This window comes from Ochotona curzoniae, unplaced genomic scaffold (assembly GCF_017591425.1).
Source record: "Ochotona curzoniae isolate NIBS_2020 unplaced genomic scaffold, NIBS_Ocur_1.0 contig_64, whole genome shotgun sequence".
NCBI classification, from domain to species: domain Eukaryota; kingdom Metazoa; phylum Chordata; class Mammalia; order Lagomorpha; family Ochotonidae; genus Ochotona; species Ochotona curzoniae.
This window is the reverse complement of record NW_024466502.1, coordinates 40577837-40603223: the sequence shown is the minus strand read 5'-3', so window position 1 is coordinate 40603223 and position 25387 is coordinate 40577837. Positions and strand designations below refer to the sequence as shown.

Sequence of the window (25387 nt, the reverse complement as noted above, 5' to 3'; positions counted from 1 at the left end):
CCTCCCTCCCTCCCTCCCTCCCTCCCTCTCTCCCTCCCTCCTTCCTTCCTTCCTTCCTCCTTCATTCCCTCATTCCCTCCTTCCCTCCCTCGCTCCCTTCCCTCCTTTCCCTCCTTCCTTCCTTTTAAAGATTTATTTATTGAAAGTCAGAGCTACAGAAAAAAGAGGGAGGGAGGGAAAGAGAGAGATCTTGTATCTGCTGGTTCATTCCCAGGCGACTGCTGCATCAGGGCTGGACCAGGTGGAAGCCAGCAGCTTCATCTGGATCTCTCATGTGGAAGGCAGGACTCCAAACACTTGGGCCGTCTTCTGCTTTTTCCTCTGCTAGCAGAGAGCTGATCACAAGTGGAACAGCCAAGAAATGAACGAACACCCATATGAGCTGCCACTGTCTCAGGCAGCAACTTTAGCCCTTTAGTCCAAACTTCCATGATGCATAACCTATCAAGAAGGTGCAATTTGTCTGCCACAGTTCCTCTTAGTTAACTGAGAAGATGCTAGAGCACCGAGGAGTGTCTAGCCTCGAACAGTGGGGCCAGCATCGTGCTGTAGGAGGCTAAGCTACTGCCTGGGCTCCAGTTCAAGGCTGGCTGCTAACTTCCCATCTCGCTCCCTGCTATGGCCAGGGAAAGTAGCTCAAATGCTTAGATCTTTCACCCCTGTGGGAGACTTGGAAGACGCTCATGGCTTTGGATCAGCTCAGCTCCAGCCATTTCTGTCATTTAGGGAGTGAACCAGCAGCTGGAAGATTTCTCTCTCTCTCCCTTCTCTTTTTTCTCTTATCTCTCTGTAACTGTGCCTTTCAAAAAACCAATCTTTCAAAAAGACACGAACAGTATTACTGCCATATTTGAATCAAAGACGTCTGAAATGACAGATATCACTACAGTGTGTGACAAAGTGGTGTGCAAAGTTATGAAATTAACTTTGTCACCTGAAATAGTGTACACATAAAATGCGGAATGACACTGTTCATATTTACAAACATGGGAGACATTGCAGGTTTTCTGAGTAATAGAAATCAGTATTTCAGATGCAAAGCCTCCCAAATAAAGCCCTTGAAGAAGAATCCTCACCATGATGGGGAGTTTCCAGTGGCTGCTGTGGACATGCAGGGTTGTAGCCTGGTGGGTGTGCTCACCTTTGGTCACTGGGCTCAGGTTTGGGCCAAGATGTGCTCAGCGTGAGATGAGAATGTGGAGGAAGACCTGTGCTAAGCTGCAGGAGCCACTTGGCTCCAGATTTTTTCAATAGGCAAAATAGTGGTTTCCAGCCACTCAAGTCATTTTTATTTCCTCCTCATCCCTATTTCTCAGCTTTCCTTCTTGTTGTTTTGGGGTCAGGATTTCTTCAAGATGATCCATCAAGTCTGTTACTCAATTTTACAGCTAACTGGAATTGAAACTCTTGTATGGATTTTCTTGCTTTGGTTTAATTTATGTGCTTCCTTCTGTCAATTTGTATTTTTCCTTCCTAGTTCATGGCTTCATTGAGCAAACAAGATATATGACTGAGCCATTATGTTATTTGGTTTGTGTACAGTAGATAGTCATTGAGAGAAATGTGAGGTCAGAATTTGTGGAAAATGGAATTAAGTTTTTTTGGTATGTGTGTCTTAAACAATTTGAGATCCATGCATCCTTTTTTTTTTAGAACATATATTCCCCTATGAGCATTTAAAAAAAATTTTGTATTTTTATTGGAAAGTCAGATTTACAGAGAGAAAGATTTTTTGTCTGCTGGTTCACTCCCCAATGGCTGGAGCTAAGCCGATTTGAAGGCAGGAGCCAGAAGCTTTACCTGGGTCTCCCACACGGATGCATGGTCCCAAGTGTTTGGGCCATTCTCAACGGCTTTCCCAGGTCACAAGCAGGGAGCTGGATGGGAAGTGGATTAGCTGCGATATGAACTGGCACCCATATGGAACTCTAGCGCATGCAAGACAAGCACTTGAGCCACTGGGCTACCGCCCCAGACCCTCACCATGAACATTTTGATGTTCATTGATTTCAAAATTGTTTTGCACCAAAATAAATGGTTTTTCATCACGTTTTCCATGAACATTTTCAAGTACCCTCATATTGTAAGTTGTAGAAATCGTTATTTAGCTCTTCCATAAGCAATGAAACATTTTTATCCCTTTGTGAGTTTTTTTAAAAACCTCTTTACAGAGTCCTCAACTTAAAATGTACAATTCAAGAGGCAGTGTTACAGTAAGATTCTCATGATTTGCAAGTATACGCTAAATCTGATATACTGTCGTGTTGCATTGTCTGTCAGTGTCCTGCAAGTGTTCATTTGTTTCTCTGAACTTTTAGCTTAATATCCAATCTGAGGTGTTTAGATATTCAACAGAATGTCAGAAAGGGAATTATAGGTTTGATTTATTTTAAAATCACTTAGAGTGGACTTTAGTGCCTGATAGATTTTGTAATGGTCTGTTGGTCTGGAATGTAAAAATCATTAGAAGTAGAGCGTCTCACAAAGAGCGGTCTCTACGGGGTAGAAAGGTCTGGGAATGATATTCCAGCTGTGTGGCTATTTGATACTGACAGCAGTACTTTTTATTTCTTAATCTTGCTTAATATGCAGCCAAATATTGATAAATATTTTCTGATTATTTTTGAACATGTCTTATGTAAAATTTTACTATATTATTTGTCTTAATTTATCAGGTATAGGGAATTCTATCTTTAGGGACATCAACATCAATACAACGCACAGGGGCATTTTCCCATGGATTCTCATTTTGGGCCCTCTCCCTTTGTGCCTGATTTCTTGCTGTTGGAAAATGTCCGTTGAAGACCCTTCCTGATCGGTAGCCGCTGTCATTCCTTGCAACTTGAGTGATTTGCCTTAGGAGAACAAGGGCATGTTCGCAGCGTTGCATCTGCTCGTGGCTTTGTTCGCTCCATCCGTGCAGCAGCTGCTGATTGCCTAGTATCATGAGTGGGTCGCTGCCCTCGGTTCAGTGGAGAGAACAGCACTTTTATTTTGCTGTATGTGTCTCTGACTTTCACAGCCTTCCACTACTGCAGACTCTGGAGTAAGGAGGCTCTTCCTCTATATTTTATATTTGTTGCAGTTCTCTCTTCCAGAAATGTACTTATACTTGATTTCTCCTTATACCTTTACCAAGTTTTTCTCCATTGCCTATGTCCCTTTTTCATTCATAGGCTTACTCTTTTTTTTTCCTCATTCACCTTTTTTTTTTTTTAAGTGTTGACAATCTTTACATAGTTAATTAGGGTAAAAAGGTTCAAGGGCTACAGGAAAGTGGGTAAGACTAGTATTTTTTCCATATTGTTTACTTCTTGTTTAAAGGGGGGTATTAAGGGAGAAGGCCCACCCAATTTCCCATCCTCCCCAGGTCCTGGATGTAGGGCATGCTCTGAGGTTCTTGCTCAAGTGGTTTTGATATTGCAAATCGCTCCCAATCTTGCTACTCCAAGCACTATGAGGTCCTTGAAGAATCCACTGATTGACATAGTCCATCCTAGCTGAGATGGTTGGTTGACCTGTTCTGTCTTCTCTCTCTTCTTGGTTTGGGTTCTGAGTCCAACATTTTTATTGGGGAGACCTCCAAAGAAACTTTGTCTGACGTGTTCCCAGACCAGATTCTTGTATGTACTAGCAAGTGCAGGGCCCGGCACAGTCCATTGCTGGGTTGGTTCTGTTTTCACTCCCGACTTCCACTGGAACCAATGGGTGTTGCAGTCCAGCCTGGTTCTGCCCAGCATATACTTGGCCCCCGCATAAACCAGTGGGAGCTGCAGCCTAGTTGGAGCGACCCACAATAACCCCCACCAGGCCCGCCTCCTACCCTGGTTTGCCAGTATGTGTAGCAATAGTCCAGTCTGTCCCACACCCCATTCCACCCTAGCCGCTGTCCTAGTTTTATGCCCTCACGTGGAAGTGGTAACCCAAGAGGGAGGAGCCCACTATTTCCCTCCCAGGCCTCTCTTACTCCTGGAGTGTGCACTTTCCAGATAGTTCTGTGGTTTGACTTGACAGAACTAGGCCACAGTGCCAGCTTCTGCCAGCTGATGCTGTGGCTAAGCCCAAACAACCCTCACCCACTCTAATTTTGTTTGCACCAGTAGGAATAATCAGCCCAGCCTGGCTTTTCCCTGATCTAGTACACCTGAGGCGTACAGGTGTTGTAGTCCTGCTTAGTCTGGTCTGCCCCCATCCCAGCCTATTTTCTCCTTCGGGAGTAGCTGTCCAGCAAAGGAACCCTCCATTATTCCCCTGCCGGCTCTACCCCCTCCCTTCCTTGTTCTCACGCTGGTTGGGTGCTGCAGTCACATCCGGTACAGGCAACCTCACCTTGGCATTCCCTATTGTGCACTAGTCTTTGTTGCGACCGAACCTGGCTCGATCCACTCTGTTCTGGTGCTTGGATTTGCCAGTGGATGACGTGGACAGATTCAGCCTGGTCTTCCCCCAGTCCATGCCAAATGTATGCCCGTGGGTAACTTTCCATGGCCTATTCTGGGCTGTTTCCTATCATGTTTCTTGCGCTTACCTGCCAGGTCTGTGTCCTGCCAGAGGAGTTGCCCAGGCTCCTCCATCAGAACCTCTCACAGTGCCAGGTTTCACGCATACCAGTGGGTCCATGAGCCAGCCCTACTCAGTCCCCCTCCTGTCCTAGCAGGAACAGTGGCTTTTCCTGACTGACCTTCAACCCAAACTGGTTCTTGCTGTTGGAGGTTTCAGCCCAGCCATGGTTTGTGCATACCCACATGCGGCTCACACATGGCTCAGTAGGGGTTTGAGACCTTGCCTAGTCCATCACACATCATAGGCTTACTCTTACTCTTCTTAAATCAACTGATGGTAGTGATAGCCACACTGAAATGTTCTACTTGCTATATTAATTACATTTTTGGTTTTCCTTTTTAAATTTTGATCTCAACAATTTTTCTCAAATGTTGGCAAAGGTAATTCCTGAATATGAACACTTTTTTTTTTTTAGAAAACATTGTGTCTTGTTAATCTTTTCATACTTATAATGAAATGCTACAAAGTAGGGCATGCAAGAGCTTTGTGAGTGGTGACTCATTAGACCCCTGGGACATTGTTAACATGTCAGTGGCACCTCCTTTGTGCGGCGAGTGTAGGAGGGGGAAGAAGCCCCTGGTAGTCTGCCTGGCATGCACTCCTCCAGTGGCACGTCGTGCCATAACGACTCCTGGAGCGCCTTCGAAGCACTGCTCCACGGCCCCCGTTCCTCTGTCTGCTTCCTGCTTTGAAAGCATGTCTTTGACAAATTATTGATTTCATTTATTTATAAGATGGTTATAGGAGAGGAGAATTGATGGGAGGCAGAAAGGGTAAGATGGGGGAGAAAAGGTAGGGGAGAAAAGGAGAGAGAGAGAGAGAGAGAGAGAAAGAGAGAGAGAGAGAGAGAAAGAGAGAGAGAGAGAGAGAGAGACCTACCTTTCTATTTAGTTTGCACGTACTGTGTTGCTCACCAGATGACTGTGGTGCTTTACCCAGGTCTTTCCTGTGAGTGGCAGGTGCCTAAACACTTGGGCAATCATTTGCTGGGGTTTTTTCCCCCTAAGATTTATTTATTTTTACTGCAAAGGCAGATATGTAGAGAGGAGAGACAGAGAGGAAGATCTTCCGTCCGATGGTTCACTCCCCAAGTGCCCGCAGTGGTTGGAGCTGCACTGATCCAAAGCCAGGAGCCAGGAACTTCCTCCAGGTCTCCCACACGGGTGCAGGGTCTCAAGGCCTTGGGCTGTCCTCGACTGGCTTCCCAGGCCACAAGCAGTGAGCTGGATGGGAAGCGGGGATGCCGACATTGAAACAGTGCTTATATTGGATCCCAGCACATGCAAGGTGAGGATTTTAGCTGCTAGGCCACCGCGCTGGGCTCATTTGCTGCATTTCTATGTGTATTATCACTGAACTGGATTGGAAATAGAGCAGCCCATGCTCTGGTATGATTTGACAGCTTCATATGCAACTTAACCTGTTGTGCTACAACACTGCCCCTTAAAGAACTTCTTAAACATCTGTGAGGGGTTGATTGCAATTATTGATTTTTTTCATGGCTTATTGATTTTATATTTATTTAGAAAGTAAAACATCCAACAAGTAAAACAAAAAAAAGCCTGCCGAGTGATGGGGGTGTGAAATTTTAGAGCACATAATAAATTCTACTGAGATAATTTTATGGGGAATGCTTGCAAAATTGTACTCAGAGAAATAAAATTATCTTTTTAATTGACTCAATACAAAAAGAGAAGGCAAATGAATTAAGCACCTGATTCAAGAATTTAGAACAAGCACAATAAATGATACTGAAGGAATTAATTAAGATAAGACTAGATAGTAAAAAAAAAAGCATTTCAAGAAGCAACTGTTATAAAAATCCAACACCTTGTTCTTTGATGAGGCCAACATAGTGAAAAATCCACCGCAAGTCTAATCAAGGAGAGATTTGCAAAAATGCAAATACACAATATTAGAAATGAAGGACTGGAAGCGCAAATTTGGAAAAGATTAAATTCAAATTATTAGAGATAATAGTATACTAATAATTTGAATATCTGGTTAAGTGGATGATTTTCTAGGACAGTATGGAACTAAACACAACTCAAAGCATTACAATGAATAAAGGTGAATTAAAATGATTCAGAAAGATTTCTGAAGATTATTTGCCTCAGTAGGAGGAATGTGGACAATTTTAGAATTGTTCTTCAGATTTTCAAGGAGCAGGATGTTTTTCCTTTTTTTTTTTTTTTAAAAAAATACTTATTTTTGTTGAAAGTCAGATATACAGAGGACAGACAAAGATATTGCATCCATTGGTTCACTCCTCAAGTGGCCTAACGGGCAGAGCTGAGATGATCCGAAGCCAGGAGCCTGGGTCCTCTTTTGCAGGTTCCTAAATCCTTGTAGTCACAGTGTGAACACACACACACACACACACACACACACACACACAACCTACTCACCTTTTCTAATTAATGATATGTCACTGTCATGAAGACAGAGATTAGCATGTGAAAGAAAATTCTAGCCCTGGAATTTGTGTTAGGTCATAACTTATAAAGGTGGGGTAGGATTGACTGTAAGAATACAAAGATGAGCAATAATTCAATGTCTCTCAATTAAAAGAATACCTCAATGAATTAGAAATAAACATTTTGTAACATGCATACTTTCTTTCACACCAGCATCCAGCATCGTATTCGGTGTGCCGCTGTGCCGGACCCTGCGGTGTACAACACAGGGAGGGTTCCAACCTCTACCACTGGCCAGTGCTAGTCTGGAGAGTCTAACTTTGTGCTTGTCAAAGCTATTTGATGAAAAGCTTTTTAAAAGAAAGATTTATTTATTTTTATTGGAAAGGCAGTTATACAGAGAGGAGGCGAGACAGAGTGGAAGATCTTCCGTCCGATGATTCACTCCCCAAGTGAGCGCAACGGCTGGCACTGCACCGATCCGAAGCCAGGAGCCAGGAACTCTTCTGGGTCTCCCACACGGGTGCAGGGTCCCAAGGCCTTGGGCCATCCTCCACTGCTTTCCCAGGCCACAGGCAGGAAGCTGGATGGGAAGTGGAGCTGCCGGGATTAGAACCGTCACCCATATGGGATCCTGCGGCGTGCAAGGCGAGGACTTTAACCACTACACTATTGTGCCGGGCCCAAAAAATTTTTTTATGGAACCAAAACAGCTGTTAGCATTACTTGGAATACACTTGGGGAATTATTACAGAATAAATAAAAGTTAAAAAGGACTTTTTCTAATGATTAGAAATAGGTTATTGCTTATGGATAAGAGCATCAAATTGTGGACTCTAGCAGCATCTGCAGAAAAACTTTGAGGACAAGTAGAGTTCAACAAAAGAGAGTTTGTTAGTGTATACCTAGATATTTATATCAATAACTTTCTCAGAGATATTCTAAAGTAACTATGTAGAAAGCTATTCAATAGTTTAAAAATCCTGGGCTTGGTGTGGTAGCCTAGTGCTTAAAGCCCTCAGCTTGCATGTGCTGGGATACCATGTAGACACCAGTTCTGATCCTGGCAGCCCACTTCCCATCCAGCTCCCTGCTTGTGACCTGGGAAAGCAGTTGAGGACAGCCCAAGGCCTTGGAAACCTGCACCTACATGGAAGATGTAGAAGAAGCTTTGGGCTTCTGGCTTCTGATTGGCTCAACTCCAGCCATTGCGGCCCCTTGGGGAGTGAATTATTGGATAGAAGATCTTTTCTGTCTCTCTCCTCCTCTCTGTATATCTGACTTTTTGGTAAAAAATAAATCTTAAAAAAATAAAAATCCTGAAACCTCCCTTTAATGCATAAAAACAATTTGAATGAAGTAGAGGTGGCCAGTGTTGCTGAATATTAAAGCTCAATAATGGAAGAACTACAGTTTTATTTAAATTAATATGTGAGTTTAATGCATTTTCAATAAAAATTTTAATGGAATTTATAAAACTATCTCTCGGTCTCAACTGAGAGGATAATCATGAAATTAAATAAGTAATGTTAGAAAAAGAAGACAAATAACGTGTGTGTTTATAGGAACAAGACCTTATGCAAACAGATATTAATAACGAGCTACCAACTCCCAAACACCATTACTGGTGTTGGCATAAACTGAAAGGCTAGTTTTGGCAAAAGCAAATTTTCCAGAATTCCCTGAAAAGTAAAAGGATTATACTCTAAAAGTATACTTTTATTCCGAGGAAATTATCAAGATAGTGGTACAAAGTTTTTTTATTTAAAACAGATTAAAGGGAGGGGGCATCGCTATACCTACAAAATGGTATCATGGAAAAGAATAATTATAGTAAGAGACAAATTATAAAAAACAAAACAGAAAAACATTTATTTATTTTAAATGGAAAGGCAGAGTTCCAAAGAGAGACCCAAGTGCAGACCTCCACCTCCTGGCTCATTCCCCATTGGCTGCAGTGGCTAGAGCGGAGCCAATCCGAAGCCAGGAGCTAAGAGCCTCTTCTAGGACACCCATGGGACACCCTCTGCTGCTCTTCCAGGCCATCAGCGGGGACCTGGATGGAAAGTAGAGCAGCTGGGCATGGACCAGTGCCCATAAAGGATGCCAGCACTTGTAGTGGGAGAATTAGTCAATTGAGCCACCTTGCTGGCCCCCAAAGCACTTAGATTAAATGATAAATTTCAAGAATTAATATATATATATATATATATAATTAAAAAAAGAAAATTATGGCAGCTAGAATTATGGCAGCTATTTTTCTTTATATTAAAATTGTTGAACTAACAACGGCTAGAAAAAGGGGCATGAATTTTGTTCATATTATTAAAACCTTTGAAAAGATGTATTTATTTTTCTTGGAAAGGTAGATCTACATAGAGAAGAAGGGAGAGAGAGAGAAAGATCTTTCGTCTGCTGCTTCACTCCCCAAATGGCCACAACAGCCAGAGCTGAGCTGATCTGAAGCCAGGCGCCTCTTCCGGGTCGCTCATGTGGGTGCAGGGTCCCAAGGCTTTGGGCCATCCTTGACTACATTCCCAGGCCACAAGCAGGGAGCTGGATGGGAAGTGGAGCAGTAGGGACACTAAACCAGTGCCCATATGGGATGTTGGTGTCACAGGGAGGAGGATTAGCCTGTTGAGCCATTGCACCAACCCTCAGGAAGAGTTTAAATATCCGCCCATTTGGAATCCTGGTGAATGTAAGGTGGGCCATCACCCTGGCTCTGCTAAAACTGTTTTACTTTATTCATTTGAAAGAGTGAGATGGTGTAACAGAGCAACAGAGAAAGGTATCACAGTCACTCGTTCACCAGGGCTGGGCCAAGGCCAAGGCTGGAAGTCAAGGATTCAAACAGATCTCAAGGATCTGCTGGCTTACTCCCCAAATGGCCCAATGGCCAGTGCTGAGTTGATCTGGAGCTGGAAACCAGGAGCTTCTTCTGGGTCTCCCACATGGGTGCAGTGTCCCAGATGATTTTGGCTAACTTCTGCTGTTTCCCCTGGCCACAAACAGAGAGCTGGAACAGAAGTGGAGCAATCAGGACTCAAATAGGCGCCCATATGGGATGCTGCCAGCACAGGGTGGTGGTGGATTAGCCTGTTGAGCCATTGCACTGACCCCAGGAAGAGGTTGTTTAACTGTTCATGTCATTCCCTTCTCTGCCTCCACTGTATTTTTTTCTCACTGAATTGAGTGAACATGCTCTCCAGGGAGACGTGTGATGGTGCTCTAATGTGGACAAGATGCAGTCAAGCAGAACCATGTCACAACACACTCCACTGGGATTCAGGCACACTTTTCAATTGAGTCTGGCCTCATGTCCAGTTCTCACCCTGCAGGATTGCTTTGGAACATGCCTTTGGCTCTATTCTCAACAGCTCTCTTGAGCTTCCAGCATTGTACACGCCCATCTGTTGTGTTACTGAGCCTTCCATAGAACAGGATGCTCCTGTAAACTGGAGCCGAGAGAACTGGTGTTTCCCAGATCCTAGCCTGAAATGGCAGACCCTCTCCTCTTGCTGTTAGCTGCAACTGCAATCCTAGGTCCGGGTGCCATCCTGCAGCTCCCTAGTAGAGAAGGAGATACAGAGAGGAAGATCTTCCATCTTGATGCTTCACTTGCCAAGTGGCCACAATGGCCGAAGCTGAGCTGATCTGAAGACAGGAGCCAGCAGCTTTTTGGGACTCCCGCGTGGGTGCAGGGTCCCAAGGTTTTGGGCCTCTACTGTTTTACCAGGTCATATCAGGGAGCTAGGTGCCAAGTGGAGCAGCTGGGACATAAACTGGTGAGCATATGGGATCCTGAAGCTTGCAATTGAGGATTTAGCCATGGAGCTATCACTTTAGGCCCTATGGTTGCTCTTTTTAATTGTTTTCTTTATTCAGCTAAGATGATGAGTTCTATTCCACAAATGATTTAGTTTGAGTGCAAAGTAAAGAGCTATCACACATCTGCACATTTGTGCAATTTATTGCCCCATCACACTTCGTCATGAAGTATACTTCCCAGTGATCATTCAATAACTTCAAGAGCCAAAGCCTTATTTCTGAATTCTCTATTAAATGCAAACTGCATCCCCCCTGGTTTTCCATCTGGTATCTTATAAAATCTAAACCAGTTAAGAGTAGCTCCCAGGTTACCAGGTTTGAACTTTTTAACATCAATGTCATCACACTTGGAAGCTTCAGAAGCATTTACCTGGAAAGCAATGAGTTTCCAATCCATCTCCCCATCATCAGTCAGAGCCAAAATTCTGAAAATTTTCACATGAACAACTTCTCCAGGAGCAAGACCCTTTGAGCCTCGTTCACAAACATTCGGAAGGTCATTATCTCCGTGGTGGCTTGTGTGCTTATCTGATGGGGATTATGCCAGGCCTGAGGGAGAGCCTGTGAGGAAGGCCGTTTCTCTACAGCGTCACTTGCCATGTTTAGCTGTTGTGTAATGGTGTTCAGTGGCTCCTTGGTGGAAGTCTCCATGTTAGCATTTGTCCATTGAAATACTTCTACAACCCATTAGACAAATTTTCATATTCATCACTTTTTGCTTTCCTTGTAGAAATTCAATTTTTCTCTTTAGAATCTGATTTCTAAAGTGAAATACCCTAAAACGGGAAGTGTGCTGGCCAGTTACATGCTTGATGAAGAGGCAGTAATCCTGTGAGTGGGCACAGGGTCGTGGCGGGTGTGCCATCTCCCACCAGCAGATGGGCAGCGTTGGGTCAGTGCATCTCTTTGTGCTTTATATCTTCCTTGTCTATGCATCCGTCTCCTTTACTGTATTCTGGTTTCCTCCTGGGAAGAGCAGTGTCTTATTTGTATTTGTACTTTCAGTAGGAATCCAGTTGCATGAACTATGGTCAGTGCTGAGCAAGTGTGTGCCAAGTGGGACAACACTCAATAGGCTGTTGTGAATCCTCTCCCTCCTGCTTGGAGCATTCTGGGTCCTTAATATCCCAACAAGGGCAACATATGTTGTATTTGTCCAATTTGCTGTTGCATTTCTGTGTGAGAATTCTGTAAATGAACCAAGACTGCATTTGTAAGGCATGCAGACACATCTGTGATGACTGTCAGCCCAGCTCAGCAGAACAAATTAATTGCCTGAAATGATCCTTCTTGGTGTTGGAGAAGGAGCTAAGTACCGTGATGCCTGGGGCTCCCCTCCGGCCTTCTGGACAGAGCTCCTGCATGGCGATGCCTCATCAGCTCCTTGCCTCTACTTCCCTTCCAGTTGGCCCTGTTCCTCTGTCCTTGCCCTTGGAATAGAATGCTCCGTGTTAAATTCTTCCCCTCTCCTTTGTTTCTCCTCATCAGTCTTCAGCTTAATAATGTAGTGTTGTCCTCTTTAAATCTCTAAATGTTAAAGACTATGTGTTTATTTGGATTAAATAAAGAGAAGCATAGCGAGACATTGAAGACCTCCCACACCAGGAACAAATCCTTGTATGAAAAAATCATATGTGAGATGGATCAAAGTAAAAAAAACAAAGCATGCCCATTCACATGCCAAGTTCTGTGTCCCAGTGGCAATTATAGTTAACATTTCCTTATGCATTTTTCTAAAAAAATTCTTACATGTGATGCATACCAACACATAAAGTTGAAATGGATATATGTACACACACACACATATATATATGTCTCCATTTACATAAAACTACTCTGTTTTGTCTTTTAAAAAAATATTTATTTATTTTTATTGGAAAATCATATATGCAGCAAGGAGGAGAGACAGAAAGATCTTCCATCTGCTGGTTTACTCCCCAAGTGGCCACAACAGCTGAAATTGAGCCGATTGGAAGCCAAGAGTCAGGAGCCTCTTTCAGGTCTCCCACACAGATGCAGGGTCCCAAGGCTTTGGGCCATCCTTGGCTGCCTTCCCAGGTCACATGCAGGAAGCTGGATGGGAAGTGGAGCAGTTGGGATAGGAACTGGTACCCATTATGGGATTCCAGTGCAGGCAACCAGGACTTTAGCCACTAAGCTACTGCGCTAGCCCTTGATTTTGTCTTTTATCACTTAATAGCTCTTCGAGATCTCTCCATAGATCTTGCAAACCTACCCCAACAGTGGATCTGCCACCTTCTTTGTAACTATTCCATAATATTCCATTGTGTTGATAGTCTAACTGTAGTTTTAAAATTGTACCTTGAGCTTCTATCTTCTCCATAATGTATCTGTGAACCCTTATATACATAAATCTTTGAATCCTTCTGCAAATGACAAAAACAACGTTGTACGAAACTGGTCATTAATAAATTGTCTTCCAAAAAGTAAGTTAGCTTTCACTAATATGGACACTCTGCCAAAGCATTTGAATGGACCTGATTCTATCTCAGACTTTTCTGATGATGAGCATTTTGAGTTTACAGGTCACCTGGAGGTTATCTGCAAACAATCTGTTCCAACTTTGGCCCCGTTTCCCTCTGGTTGTTGCCTTTGCCTCATGGGTTTATATGAGGCCCTTAGTGACTTCCGTAAACCTTCGCTGAGCCTTAGTCTCAAAAATCCACAAGAAATCTAAATAGATAATTTTTTGAAAGAAGACGTGTACAGGGTTAAGAGGGTACCTGAAAAATATTCAGCTTAGTTAATCACCAGGGAAACATAAATAAAAACTACAATGACACAATACTTCATTCTTGTTACTATGGTTATTACTAAGAAGACAAAAGTGCCAGAGAGAATGTGGAAGAAAGGAACACTTATACACTGTTGATGAAATGTAAATTAGTAAGTCATTTTGGAAAATCAATATGGAGGTGCCTCAGAAATTTTGACACATGATTACAGTATGTTCCAGCAATTCCACTACTAGGTATAAATCCAAAGGAAATGAAACCAATCTGTCAAAGAGAGTGCTGTGCACCTGGTGGTTGCAGCAGAACAATTTATATTAGTCAACAAATGAAATAATCTGATGTCCATCACAACAATGCGTGAAGAAAATGTGATAGATGCACGCCACGGCATACTGCTAATCCATAAAAAAGGATGAACTGTCACTTGCAACAACATGGATGGGACTGGAAGTCATTTTTTTTAGGTCAAATGAACCTGGCACAGTGGTGAATACTGCTTGTTTTAACTCATATTTAGCATCTTAAGTTGCTCTCATAAAAATCAGATATTAGAAATATAGTGATGGTGGTTATCAGAGACTGGGGAGTGTAGAAGGGCAGGGATGTTGGGAGTAAAGATTCCATAGTTACTAAGTAAAAGTGAGGTAGAAGTAAGAATTTCTGGAGTTCTATCGTACATATATTTAGAATATTTTCCTTCCCCTTTTTTGCTTTTGTTTTCCTTTCCTTTTCCCGTTCTTTCTTTCCTTCCCTTCCCTTCCCTTCCCTTTTGCCCTTCTGTTCCTTCCATTCTTCATTTCCTCTGTCTTAATGCTCATTTAATATTACACAATGTATGTATCTATCAGATATGTAAGATATATACATGATGCCCTATACATATATTCAGTTTCTACTTACCAGTTAAAAATTTAAAATATGAAATATATATTGTATAAAATGATCATTCGGCTACTGAAGCTCACATCTGTATAATTCCTGTGCATGAACCACAGGTGGATATTTTCTTACTCCTTTCTCTGTAGTATAATCCTTAAGCAGCAGTGGGCTCATCTTCCTCACCACTGTAACCCTATCATATGCCTCCATGCCAGGCTAGTCATATGTGCCCAGGCACAGGTGAATCAATGAATGAGCACTGAATTATCCACGTGTGTCATAAATTTATTAGGTTATTTGTTCATAATATATTTTACTGATAGAAATTTTGACTCAATCCCTTCTCTTTTATTATTTCTGAACATTCCTCACTTGAGTTTAAAATAAATGTATGCTTTCTTTGTGAACTTTTAGTTCTACCAAAAGTCCAAATCTTAGATCTCCATAAAATTTATTTGTGTATAAAAGTGAAGGATCTAGCATTGATTTTTGTCCTTGGTAATCAGGTAGTCCATTGTCATTCACTCAATCCTCTCTCCTGCATTGGTGTATCATTTCTTGGTTCATTTTTCAAATGACCATAATTGCTGGTCCAGGCAGAAGCCAGGTGTCCAGGGCTCTCAGTGGATGGCAGGAGACTGAGTACTTGAGCCATTCTTTACTGCTTTTCCAGATACATTAGCAAGGAACTGGACCATAAATGAGGTAGCCTGGACTTGAACTAGCACTGGGATTCGACGTACTAACATTGCGGGTGGGGCCTTAGTTGGCTGAGCCATAGTGCCAGCCTCTGCTGCCTATTAATAACCAAATGATAACTTACTTACCTGTTGACTTTGAAAGTTGTCAAACATTCAGTAACTGAATTTTACTAACATCTTCATTTACTGATGCTAAAGTTTATTTGGTTAAACATTATCCTTCAAAAACATCTCACTTGATAATGTCCAGAACTTCTCTCTCTATATCCCACTAAAAAGAAAACACAGAATTTTAATAAAAAGACAAGAGAAACAATTAAAAAAGAGAAAGTACAGGCCAAGTGTTTACAGTACTAAGAGATATAAACAAAGACGTTTGAAACCAGAAAGTGAAAGGCCAGTCAGTGGTCAGTGACTCAGTACAAGAAGCAGGCACAAGCGGGTTAAAGTGCAGGAACTGTGGGTCCTGGTTCCTCTGAAGGCCAGAGAGGAAAGCAGAGGATGACTTGGAAGCTAAATGAGGAGCTATCCCATCCCTAGATCCCTTCCCTCAACACATGGAGTGCTTCAAACGAGCAAAGGGTAAGGGTACTCCGGGGCTGGGGGAGTTGGGTAGAGGTGGAGGTAATAATAGAAATAGGAGTCTTACTCACAGAAGGAAGTAAAAAATCAATGTAATTTAAAAATATGAAATAGCAAACCTGCCTGCTGTGAGGGATGTAATTGACAGGTATAACAGCACCCAGTTATTAAAACTGGTTGCAGGAGTTGGGGGAGAGGGAGAGAGCTTTTACTTGGGTACACACCTCAGTAGTGCCAGTTAATAGTACAGATGCTTCGAATTCTTTTTTGAGACAATGTGCATACACTGGTAAACATGAAAATCAAAGGACTTTATGGCATTGTGGGAAAAGTGAGATTCTGACATAATGGTTGGCATCTAAGTGCTTAACAAATGCTTGCTGAGGGCCTGGCGGCATGGCCTAGTAGCTAAAGTCCTCGCCTTGAACGCCCCGGGATCCCATATGGGCACCGGTTCCAGTTCTGGCGGCCCCATTTCCCATCTAGCTCCCTGCTTGTGGCCTGGGAAAGCAGTTGAGGACGGCCCAAAGCCTTGGGACCCTGCACCCATGTGGGAGACCTGGAAGAGGTTCCTGGTTCCTGGCTTCAGATTGGCACAGCACCGGCCGTTGTGCTCACTTGGGGAGTGAATCATTGGACGGAAGATCTTTCTCTGTCTCTCCTCCTCTCTGTATATCTGTCTTTGTAATGAAAATAAATAAAGCTTAAAAAAAAAAACCCAAGCAGATGCTTGCTGAGAAAGTGAATATTTGAAAACTTCCTGATTGTCCCTTGTGAATGCTATAGAGGAGACAGTATTAAATAGTGTGCTTTGGGGAGCGATGAGCGGTAGATTTGGAATGTAGCAGCTTAAGGAACAAGTCTTTGAAAACTAAAGAGTATTGGGTAGCCTTTTAATACAGTTTTTAAAAACAATATCAGTCTGAATCTTGATCGTATTTTACACTTGTCAGCATTTTAGGGGCTAATGAAAACCACCACCACCATTTTTTATAGGTATGTATTTATCAAGATATGACAATGTTTTCTCTGCCAGAAAATCTCTGTGACTCAGGGTTGGATTTATATTTTGGATTCATTATTCTTTTTTCTTTCTTTCTGCTTTTTTTTTTAAATGTCTTTGAAATGGGATTAAAACTCAAACTGGTAGTTAGCATCCTGGACAAAGTGCTTTGGTATAATGCTGTAAACACAGTAACTGAGTCTGGAAGGAGTGGCCTCTCGGGGGAAGATAATCGGAGTGTTAGAAAGTAGAGATTTAGCTATAGGAATGTGAGTTATTTAATTGAAGTATCTACTTTAGGGAGTCCAAAGTTCCGTGGGAGCTAGAAGCAATTATTCCACACCTGACAAGTGTTTACTGTCCAGGAAGGCTGGTGTTTTACCAACAGAACTGCGCCACAGAATTGAATCCAGGTTTCTATTCATAAATGTCACCATGATTGTATTAGCAAGGAAATGCTAGTGAACTGCCCCAAATAATATCCTATGATATTCCTAAAGGAACTAATCTAATGTGTGTTTCTTTGTAAGACACAGATGACTTCGATTCCCATTGTGTTTCCCCCGTGTGTGTGTTAGCCCTCAGTCTGGACTCCTGGCCATGGACATGGACTTTTTAATGGAACAATTTTATGCTCACCAAGCTATTCTGTTTTACTAAGCCACAATTATTTTTTGCTACCTACTTATATGCGAAAATAAAATCACATCCAAATAGTACTTAAATAAAAATTTCAAAACTGAAATATTATGCTAACTAAGGTTAAATATGTAATTGATTTGGTGTCTCCTGTACAACTCTGTTAATTGAAAACCATATTTTTAAACTTTTATTGTTCCTAGAGTGAATTACTGGAACTTAAGCGACAGCAGCAAGAGGAAGAAAGAGCCAAAATGCACCAGTCTGAACAAAGGAGGTACAACTGGCCTATAAAATAAGCATTTATAGTTAAATCAATTACATATAAGATTTTTGCAATGCTTTAGGAAAGCACTATAGTTATACTAAATATAATTTCGTAATCCATATTACATTTATTTAAGATTTTTCTATAATTTATTTGAAAGACTGAGAAAGAGGGAGAGGAAGTTTTCGTCTCTTGTTTCATCCTCCAAATCCCCACATGGCTGGGACGGGGCTAGGCCAAAACAGGAGCCAGAAACTCAGTGAATGTCTCGCACGTGGTTTGCAGGGACTCAGGTGCACGAGCCGTCTCCTGCTGCGTCCCAGGCTGCATATTAGCAGGAACTAGGGATGTGATAGCTAGGAGTGGACGAGGCACTTGAACTCAGATCTGATGTAGGGTATGGGTGTTCCAAGGAGAGTTTTAACCATTAGGTTCAATGACCCATGTGATCTTTAAATCTTTCTTATTAGGGAATAGTGTATGTGTAAAATATACACACTGCTGCGTATCTGTGTATACATATATGTGTGTCCATACACAACTACAGGCACACAATTTCCAATTTTCCTGATTAAATTGCATGTTAAATTCATGTTAGGAAATTGACTCGTGCTCCCCCAAGGTATGTGTTTATTTAGGTGATTCACTTTGCTTTGCATGGGGCAAAGCACTATAACCCTTTAGAATGATGCTTTGATATTTGCAAGCCACTTTAGGAGAACTGAATTAGTATAGATAGTTTGATATTCATGCTTGAGTACAAAAGCTGAGACAAAAATTCACTAAATCATTATATAGTGACTAACACATTAAGGGAAAAAATCTTAAGATAGAACCATTAAGTAATTTTGATAGTGTCAGTATTCCCTGTCTTATCAGATCATGTAGGATGTTAGTCATGGAGAGCCCCCATAGGATGTTACTTTCAAAGTCAGTGCCATCAGCCAGCATATTTAAATAATATGTTGCATATTAAATAATATACTGCAAAATAATCTCTGCATTGTTTGAGATAAATCTCTGTCTTTTGAGGGCATGCTTGAGTGTCTTGGGGAGTTTAATGGAAGGGCTGTTGTGATTTATAGGAGCAAATTGTTTTGCATGTGAATATCATGTCTTACGTATAGCCTTCTTGCTATCACTAAAATGTGTTGTTAAGCTATGATGGTTTCATTTTGAAAATAAGGGACTTTACAAAATGTTGGGTGGAAGCACCCAATTCTGACTGGTCTCATTATTCTGTACAGACACTTATGTTCTTTTGACCATGCTGCCACCATAGTTCAGGCAGAAGAGTTTTTAAATGTTGTACATGAATACACATGTTCATCTTTGGTTTAATGAGCATCAAAGCTCTGGCCCTCGGGTTGGGCTCTTTTGAGGAGTTAGATTTTGGGGAGCACTTTAGGCCTTGAACCTTTTTTGCCCCAATTAAATTTGTAAGGATTGTCAAAATTAAAAAACTAAAAAAAAAAAAGATTTTGGGGAGCAACAAGACTGCTGGCTGCCTATTTATTATAAACTAAACAACAAATCAGTCTTTTTAAATTGGCTTCTATTTTGTTTCTGAAAGGCTTTCTGGTTTTTTTTTTGTTTGTTTGTTTTTTTAAAGCCTTGGTATGGAATTTACATAATGTTGTTTGCTAGTAGTAACTCATTATTCTCTGGGTTTCTGAGGATTAATTGGGTTGTAAGACTTTAAATTTGTTAAAGATAGCAATATGTTGCATTAATAGATGCCATCACTAATAACTTAATTTTTGATGGGTGCCCAATAAAAGTCCAAGTAAATCATTTGTAGGAAAATGATCACTTTTTGGCATAGGAATGTATATATAAACAACTATATATATGTATATATATAATTTTTTTTTTTTAGTTATTTATTTGAGAGTAATGAGACAGAGAAGCAGACACAGAGGTGTTCCATTTTTTGCTTCACTCCCCACATGCCCACAGTGACTGAGGCTGGACTGGGGCTGAAGTGGGAGCTGGGATGCAGTGCAGGTCACCCGTGTAGAAAGCAAGAACCCAACTCCTTAAGTTACGCCCTGTTACCCCTCTTACTCTCATGGTTCACATTAGCAGGAAACCGTAGTTATGAAGCAGAGTCTAAGCTGAGACTTGAGCCCAGGCACTGCAGTGTGAGACGTGGACATTTTTTTTAAACTTTTTTTTTTTAAATTTGAAAGTCAAATATACAGACAGGAGAAGAGAAAGAAAGGAAGATCTTGTGTACAATGATTCACTTCCTAAGTGGTTGCAATGGCCAGAGCTGTGCTGATCTGAAGCCGGGATCCCAGAACCTCTTCCTGGTTTCCAACGCTAGTGCCTGGTCCCAAGGCTTTGGCCTATCCTCCACTGCTGTCCCAGGCCACAATTAGGGAGCTGGATGGGAAGCAGGTTGCCGGGATTAGAACAGGTGCCCATATGGGATCCTGGCACATGCGAGACAAGGACTTTAGCTGCTAGGCCACCGTGCTGGGCCCACTAAGCCAAAACCCACCATCCACTCCATTTTTGAAAGCTTGATTCTCAGTTTAAATTTTATTTTCATGCCACTAAATACCTAAAACTAGTGGAGCTATTTATTTTGAATACCTGATCTTTTTTTGTTTGCTATTTTTTTTTTATTGATTAAGTTCAAGGTAAATCTAGATTCAATTCATGATGAAATTTCTCTGGATAGGAAACTTAGACATTAATTCTGAAATTACTCACCAGGATTTAATAGATGGCTATTCTATTTCCTTAGCACATCTTTTGAAAAGAGCTTTCATTTGTGTTATAGTTCAAGTTTACAGTGGGCATTCCCATGTTATATGACAATAGTCAATAAATTCTTGTGGAAAACTGCCATGTCTAGAATTTCTTAGGACAGCAACACACAATATAATGTGGATGTGGTGGAAGTAAGCTAGGTTTTCCACTAGTGTCAAAAATGCAGTGGGCTTTCCATTGCTCAGAAGTTCATCGCACAGCAAACTCAACTCTGCATTTTATATTCAAAAGCTTGTGGGATTTGTAGTAAGCTTCTCAACATATCCTGATCCCATTACACTTGAATATGTCCAAATATGGTTATTTGAGTGAAAGACAGATGTAGGAAATCCACAGAGGAAAGACAGAGCCCCAAGGTCAAGGGCTTGAAGGAGTCTGGGCCATGAGATAAGCCCTAGAATGATCAGAAGTGATTTACTGAGATTGGGTCCATCTCCAAATGCACTTTATAAAAATCTAAATTAACCCTTGGGTGGAAACCCAGAGGTCACACTGGAAAGTAATAAAATGCAAATATTATTTAAAATTAATAAACACTACCACAAGCTGGAACTTCTGCAGCCTTCTTTGATTCTTGATGGGAACCAAGAGAATCTCTTTTCCACTCATGGTCTCTGACTGATTCATATTGCAGAGGATGGTCCAGTAGAGGGTACCTCCAAAGTATTAAGAAGAGCTCAGCTTCGGGGACATCTTCCTAGTGACTTATGGTCAGAAGTGACCCCTATTACCTTGTGTATTTATGAGCAGCTGTTAGCCCTCGTGGTGACAATGAATGGAGAGCAGCAGCTGTAGCTGGTGTCACTGCCGCAGGCAGAGGTGGAGACCAGGTGCCTGGAAGATTCATTTGTTCAGTATTTACACTGCTGGTGCATACTCTGACGGGAGTAAGAGTGAGCAAAGCCTGACAGGAGAGAGACACAGAAGTCGGTAATTGAACATTCAGATGATTTCGGATAGGAGACCCATATCAGAGTGATGGTAAGGGGACAAGTAAGTGGAGGTGATAGATGATTTAGAAAGGGCTCACTGAAGAGGTAGCATCCAAGGACAGGGAGAAAGCAGCCACACGGAGATTGGGGGCAGAAATGTACATGGATGAGCCCCCCACTCCATTAGCTCCTCAATATCAGGGATAGAAGCAAGTGCAAAGACTAAAGTAGGAATCAGCTTGAGCTTTTTGAGGCCCAAGGAGAATAATATGCAATAAGGCAGGGAACAAGGCAATGCATGATTGTGTATGCCAATGATTTCGGACCAATCATGAGAGATTACAAAAAAAAAAAAAGAAGAAAAAGAAAAACAGACATGATGTCTTCTTGACCTGAGTAAGGTTCCCGTGTGGAGAATGGATTACAGAGAGGGGAATGAATGCAGTAGAAAGGTGAGAGATGACTGTGGTCTGAACTAGGTGCCATTTGATGGAAAGAAATAGGCGAGCTCAGGATGTGTTTTGGAGGTAGCACAAACAAGATCTCCCATGGTTTGGACACAGAGTGGAATGTGGTGTGATATACTGAGAAAGCCCATCTCTACCACCGACTGTAAGACTGGATAAAAGCATCCCTAGCACTGACTGTAAGACTGGATAAAAGACCAGGTGCGTTGCTGAGCAGGGATCAGGGTAAGTTTCTGCTTGCTGAACATTCAGGTCTTGGGGGGGGGGGGGAGGTGTCGTAAAATACTCTCAAGTATGCATGCTGAGAGATTGAGAGGAGACTTAACTCTTTGCAGTCTGCAATGACTGGGCTTGAGTGACATTTATGGCAAGGCTGGGGGTGACGGGGCAGCTCATGGATAGCTGATACATCACCACTGCCTGATGGATGTGAAGTAGCTCAGTAACTGGGAGTTCAACTGGGTTGACATAGGCTCAGCATCTAAACACTGAGCAAGCACCAATAAGTGGCCTGCAGGCTCTCTGTAGCACACAGCCATTATCTTCCTTAAAGTTCCCACTGTTGTTAGCTTGTGGCCATTGGCCATGACTCTTTGCCAATCTTTATGACTGAAAAGGAGGCTGATACCACTGGTTCCCATCTTCACTTCTGCCTGTTAACCTGTACTGAAGGCCTGCTGTGTACCAGACATTGTGGTTCTACCTCAAAGGAGCTCCTAGTCTTATTTCCACCATTCCTAAGCACAGATGTGCATGTCTGTGTATATGCAGATTTGATGTGTTGGTCAGTGATGGGCAGCGCCTATCCAGTTGTCCTGTAAGATGGTAATGGAGCTGAAAAATTCTGATCGCTTAGAGGATTTACACTTTTTTTATGTAGATATGTTTACATATACAAACATTGTGTTATAAATGCCTACAGTGCCCAGATTGGCATCAAGTCACTCTGTGATGTTTGCCCAATGACGGGTTTGCTTAAGGACACATTTCTTAAAATGAATTTCCATTTCACTAAGCAGTGTGTTGCTATACTCTGTTCCTAATGCAATGCTATTTCCCTAGCTTCCAAGTTCCTAACTACTCAGCCATATATGGGCAACACAGAATATGGTTTTTGCCTTCACATTTTTTAATTGAAAATTTAAGTATGAGACAGAGAAGTCCATAAAGTAATTATTTGGACTAATTATTAATTATGAAATGGACATCTAAACAAACAGCTCTAGCAATAGAATATATTAGTTCTTGGCCTGGTATTTGTGATAATTTTTTTAAAGTTTATTTATTTATTTGTATGCCAAAATGACAGAAAGAGAGCTTTCATCTGCTGGCTCACTCCCCTAATTGCCACAAGGTCAAAGTTGGGCTAGTCCAAAGCCAGGAACCTGGAATTCCATCTGAATCTTCAACATGAGTGGTGGGAACCTCAAGTGCTTCGGCCATTATCTATTGCTTCTAGAGCTTATGAACCACTAGTTGGGATTGGAACTGGCACTCTATATAGGATGCCCATGTCCTTTATGGTGGCTTAACATACAGCCCCACAATATCCTCCCTGTTCCTGCCTTTCCTGGCAGTATTACCTCCTATGTGCTGAACTTTATGAAATTGGTTGCTGCAAGTGTTACAGAACATCAGAAGAGAAGCAGCCAGCCCTTCATTTGAAAATTTAAATTCCCTTCTGATATTTCCTTCTTCTTCTACTCTTACATTTGCCTTGTCCTTTTAACTTCTGCAGCTTTCCTTGGCATGACTGACAAAAGGTACACTAGGGCATATGTTTTGGATGAGTAATGCCATAGAACCACGTGTGGGTCTTTGCGTTTTGGTTCTTGCTGTTGCTCCCATCTTTCCTCAGCCCTTGGGGTTCACTTCTGGTGTGGCCCTGGGAGATTCAGTTAATTGAGTGACTAAGGTTCTTGCATTCTTGGTAGAAGGTGAGGGATTGAAACTGAATGAAGAAGCATTTATGCCCACGGGGTGATGTTTTGGCCTAGTGGTCAAGATGCCAGTGTTTGGGATCAAGTGCCTTGGTTTAAATCCAGCGTGAACTCCTGACTCTAGCTTTCTGCCAGTATAGACCTTCGGAGGCAGCCATGGTGATTCAGGTAACTGAGTCCCTGCCTCACACAGAAGACATCCCATTTGAGTTCCTGGTTCCTGGCTTTGATCCCAAAAGGGGCAGTTGTGGACATACGGGGAGGGAAAGAGCAGGTGGGAGCTCATTCTTCTTTGTCTCTCAGACACATAAATTAGAAGAGAAGCAACTGTGCCCTCTTTGGCCCGAGCAAGCCTGGCATGAGCCACAGTACAAGTCTGTTAATAGCATGGCCTATGGTTAATGTGAAAAAGAAGCTTTGCAGATTTCTTCTGAGCTGAAAGGGGAAGCAGTCCCCACAGTGAGTTTTTGCAGCACATTAGCTGCTCTGAAATCTCATTGCCAGAAGCATGCTTTCTACTTACACGCATTTCTCATTGTTTTAAAGGGTAAATAATGCTTTTCTGGACCGACTCCAAGGCAAAAGTCAAGCAGGTGGCCTCGGGCAGGCTGCAGGCTGTTGGAATACGAATAGTGGTAACAGCTGGGTGAGTTTTTCTTTTCCCTTTAAAAAAATCTTTAAAAGTCAAGGAATAAAAACAAGAATTTAAAAAAAAATATGTTGTGGCCTTCTTCCAGGTCTTGTTTTTTTAGATATGCTGTTCAGCTGTGTGATGGGGCAGTCAGGCAGAGTGTTTTCTGTAAACTCCACAACAGCATGCGAGAAAACAAGGAAGTCCAGACGTCAGCTCTGGCCAATCATAGTAAAAAATGGCTCCTGCCCTGGGTCCCCAGCGTGATGACCTTGCACATGTGGGATTTTCATCCCTCCTTGCCCCAGTCTATGACAAAATCAAATGAACGCTATTATTTTTCAGGACAATTCGAAATAACTGTGGTTATAAAAATTGTAAGCATTCTCTAGTAACATATTCCTTTTGTAAAACTAGCACATTGAAGAAACCAGTATTTAATTTTTCACTACAAAATGACTTTTTTTTTTTTAAAAAAAAACCTTACATCAAAAGGTACTTCTTGAAAATGAGAAGTCCTCACATATATCTGTGAAGAAAATCTTATGGCAGTGCCGTAGTGTGTGTGGGACTTACGTATTTTGTGTGTGCAGTTTGTTACTGATGCAAGACCAAGGCTTCAGGCTGTGTGGTCGTGAAGCCTGCAACGTGTACAGAATCAAAACCTGAGTTCTGTCAGTTTTACTGTTTAATTGAAACTCTGGTGCCTGTGTATTTACTAAAAATATATATGTGGCAGCAGAATGGTGTGGGTGGAGAGCGAGTGGGGAAGAAGGAGCAGATAGAAATGTTTGAACTGGAAATATACAACAGAGCACTTGCTGACCTGGAAACTCTGGAAGAAATACTTGAGGGGCAAAAAAAATCCCAAAAACCAAAAAAAACCAAAAAATCATTTTTGACAAGTCCATCTTTCGTCTGTGAGAGAAGTCTTACATGCAATTTTCCTTGAAAGGCATCTATTAATGAAAATCAGTGGATGGATTTTCCAAAATTT

General features: G+C 41.9%; 1 protein-coding gene and 1 pseudogene across 2 annotated transcripts in view; one reads left to right on the top strand and one right to left on the bottom strand.

Annotated features, from left to right (window-relative positions):
• Positions 1-25387, top strand: part of EPSTI1 (epithelial stromal interaction 1) — a 92749-nt gene that overhangs the window by 63171 nt on the left and 4191 nt on the right. The window contains exons 10-11 of one of the 2 annotated variants that reach the window (XM_040991356.1): positions 17575-17648; positions 24306-24405. In XM_040991356.1, coding sequence (XP_040847290.1) covers positions 17575-17648; positions 24306-24405 — 174 coding nt within the window. Of the gene's footprint in view, positions 1-7193; positions 7351-17574; positions 17649-24305; positions 24406-25387 lie in introns of those variants that run through there. The other variant, XM_040991357.1, reaches the window with a different exon arrangement.
• On the bottom strand, positions 10833-11676 carry LOC121163753 (annotated as a pseudogene).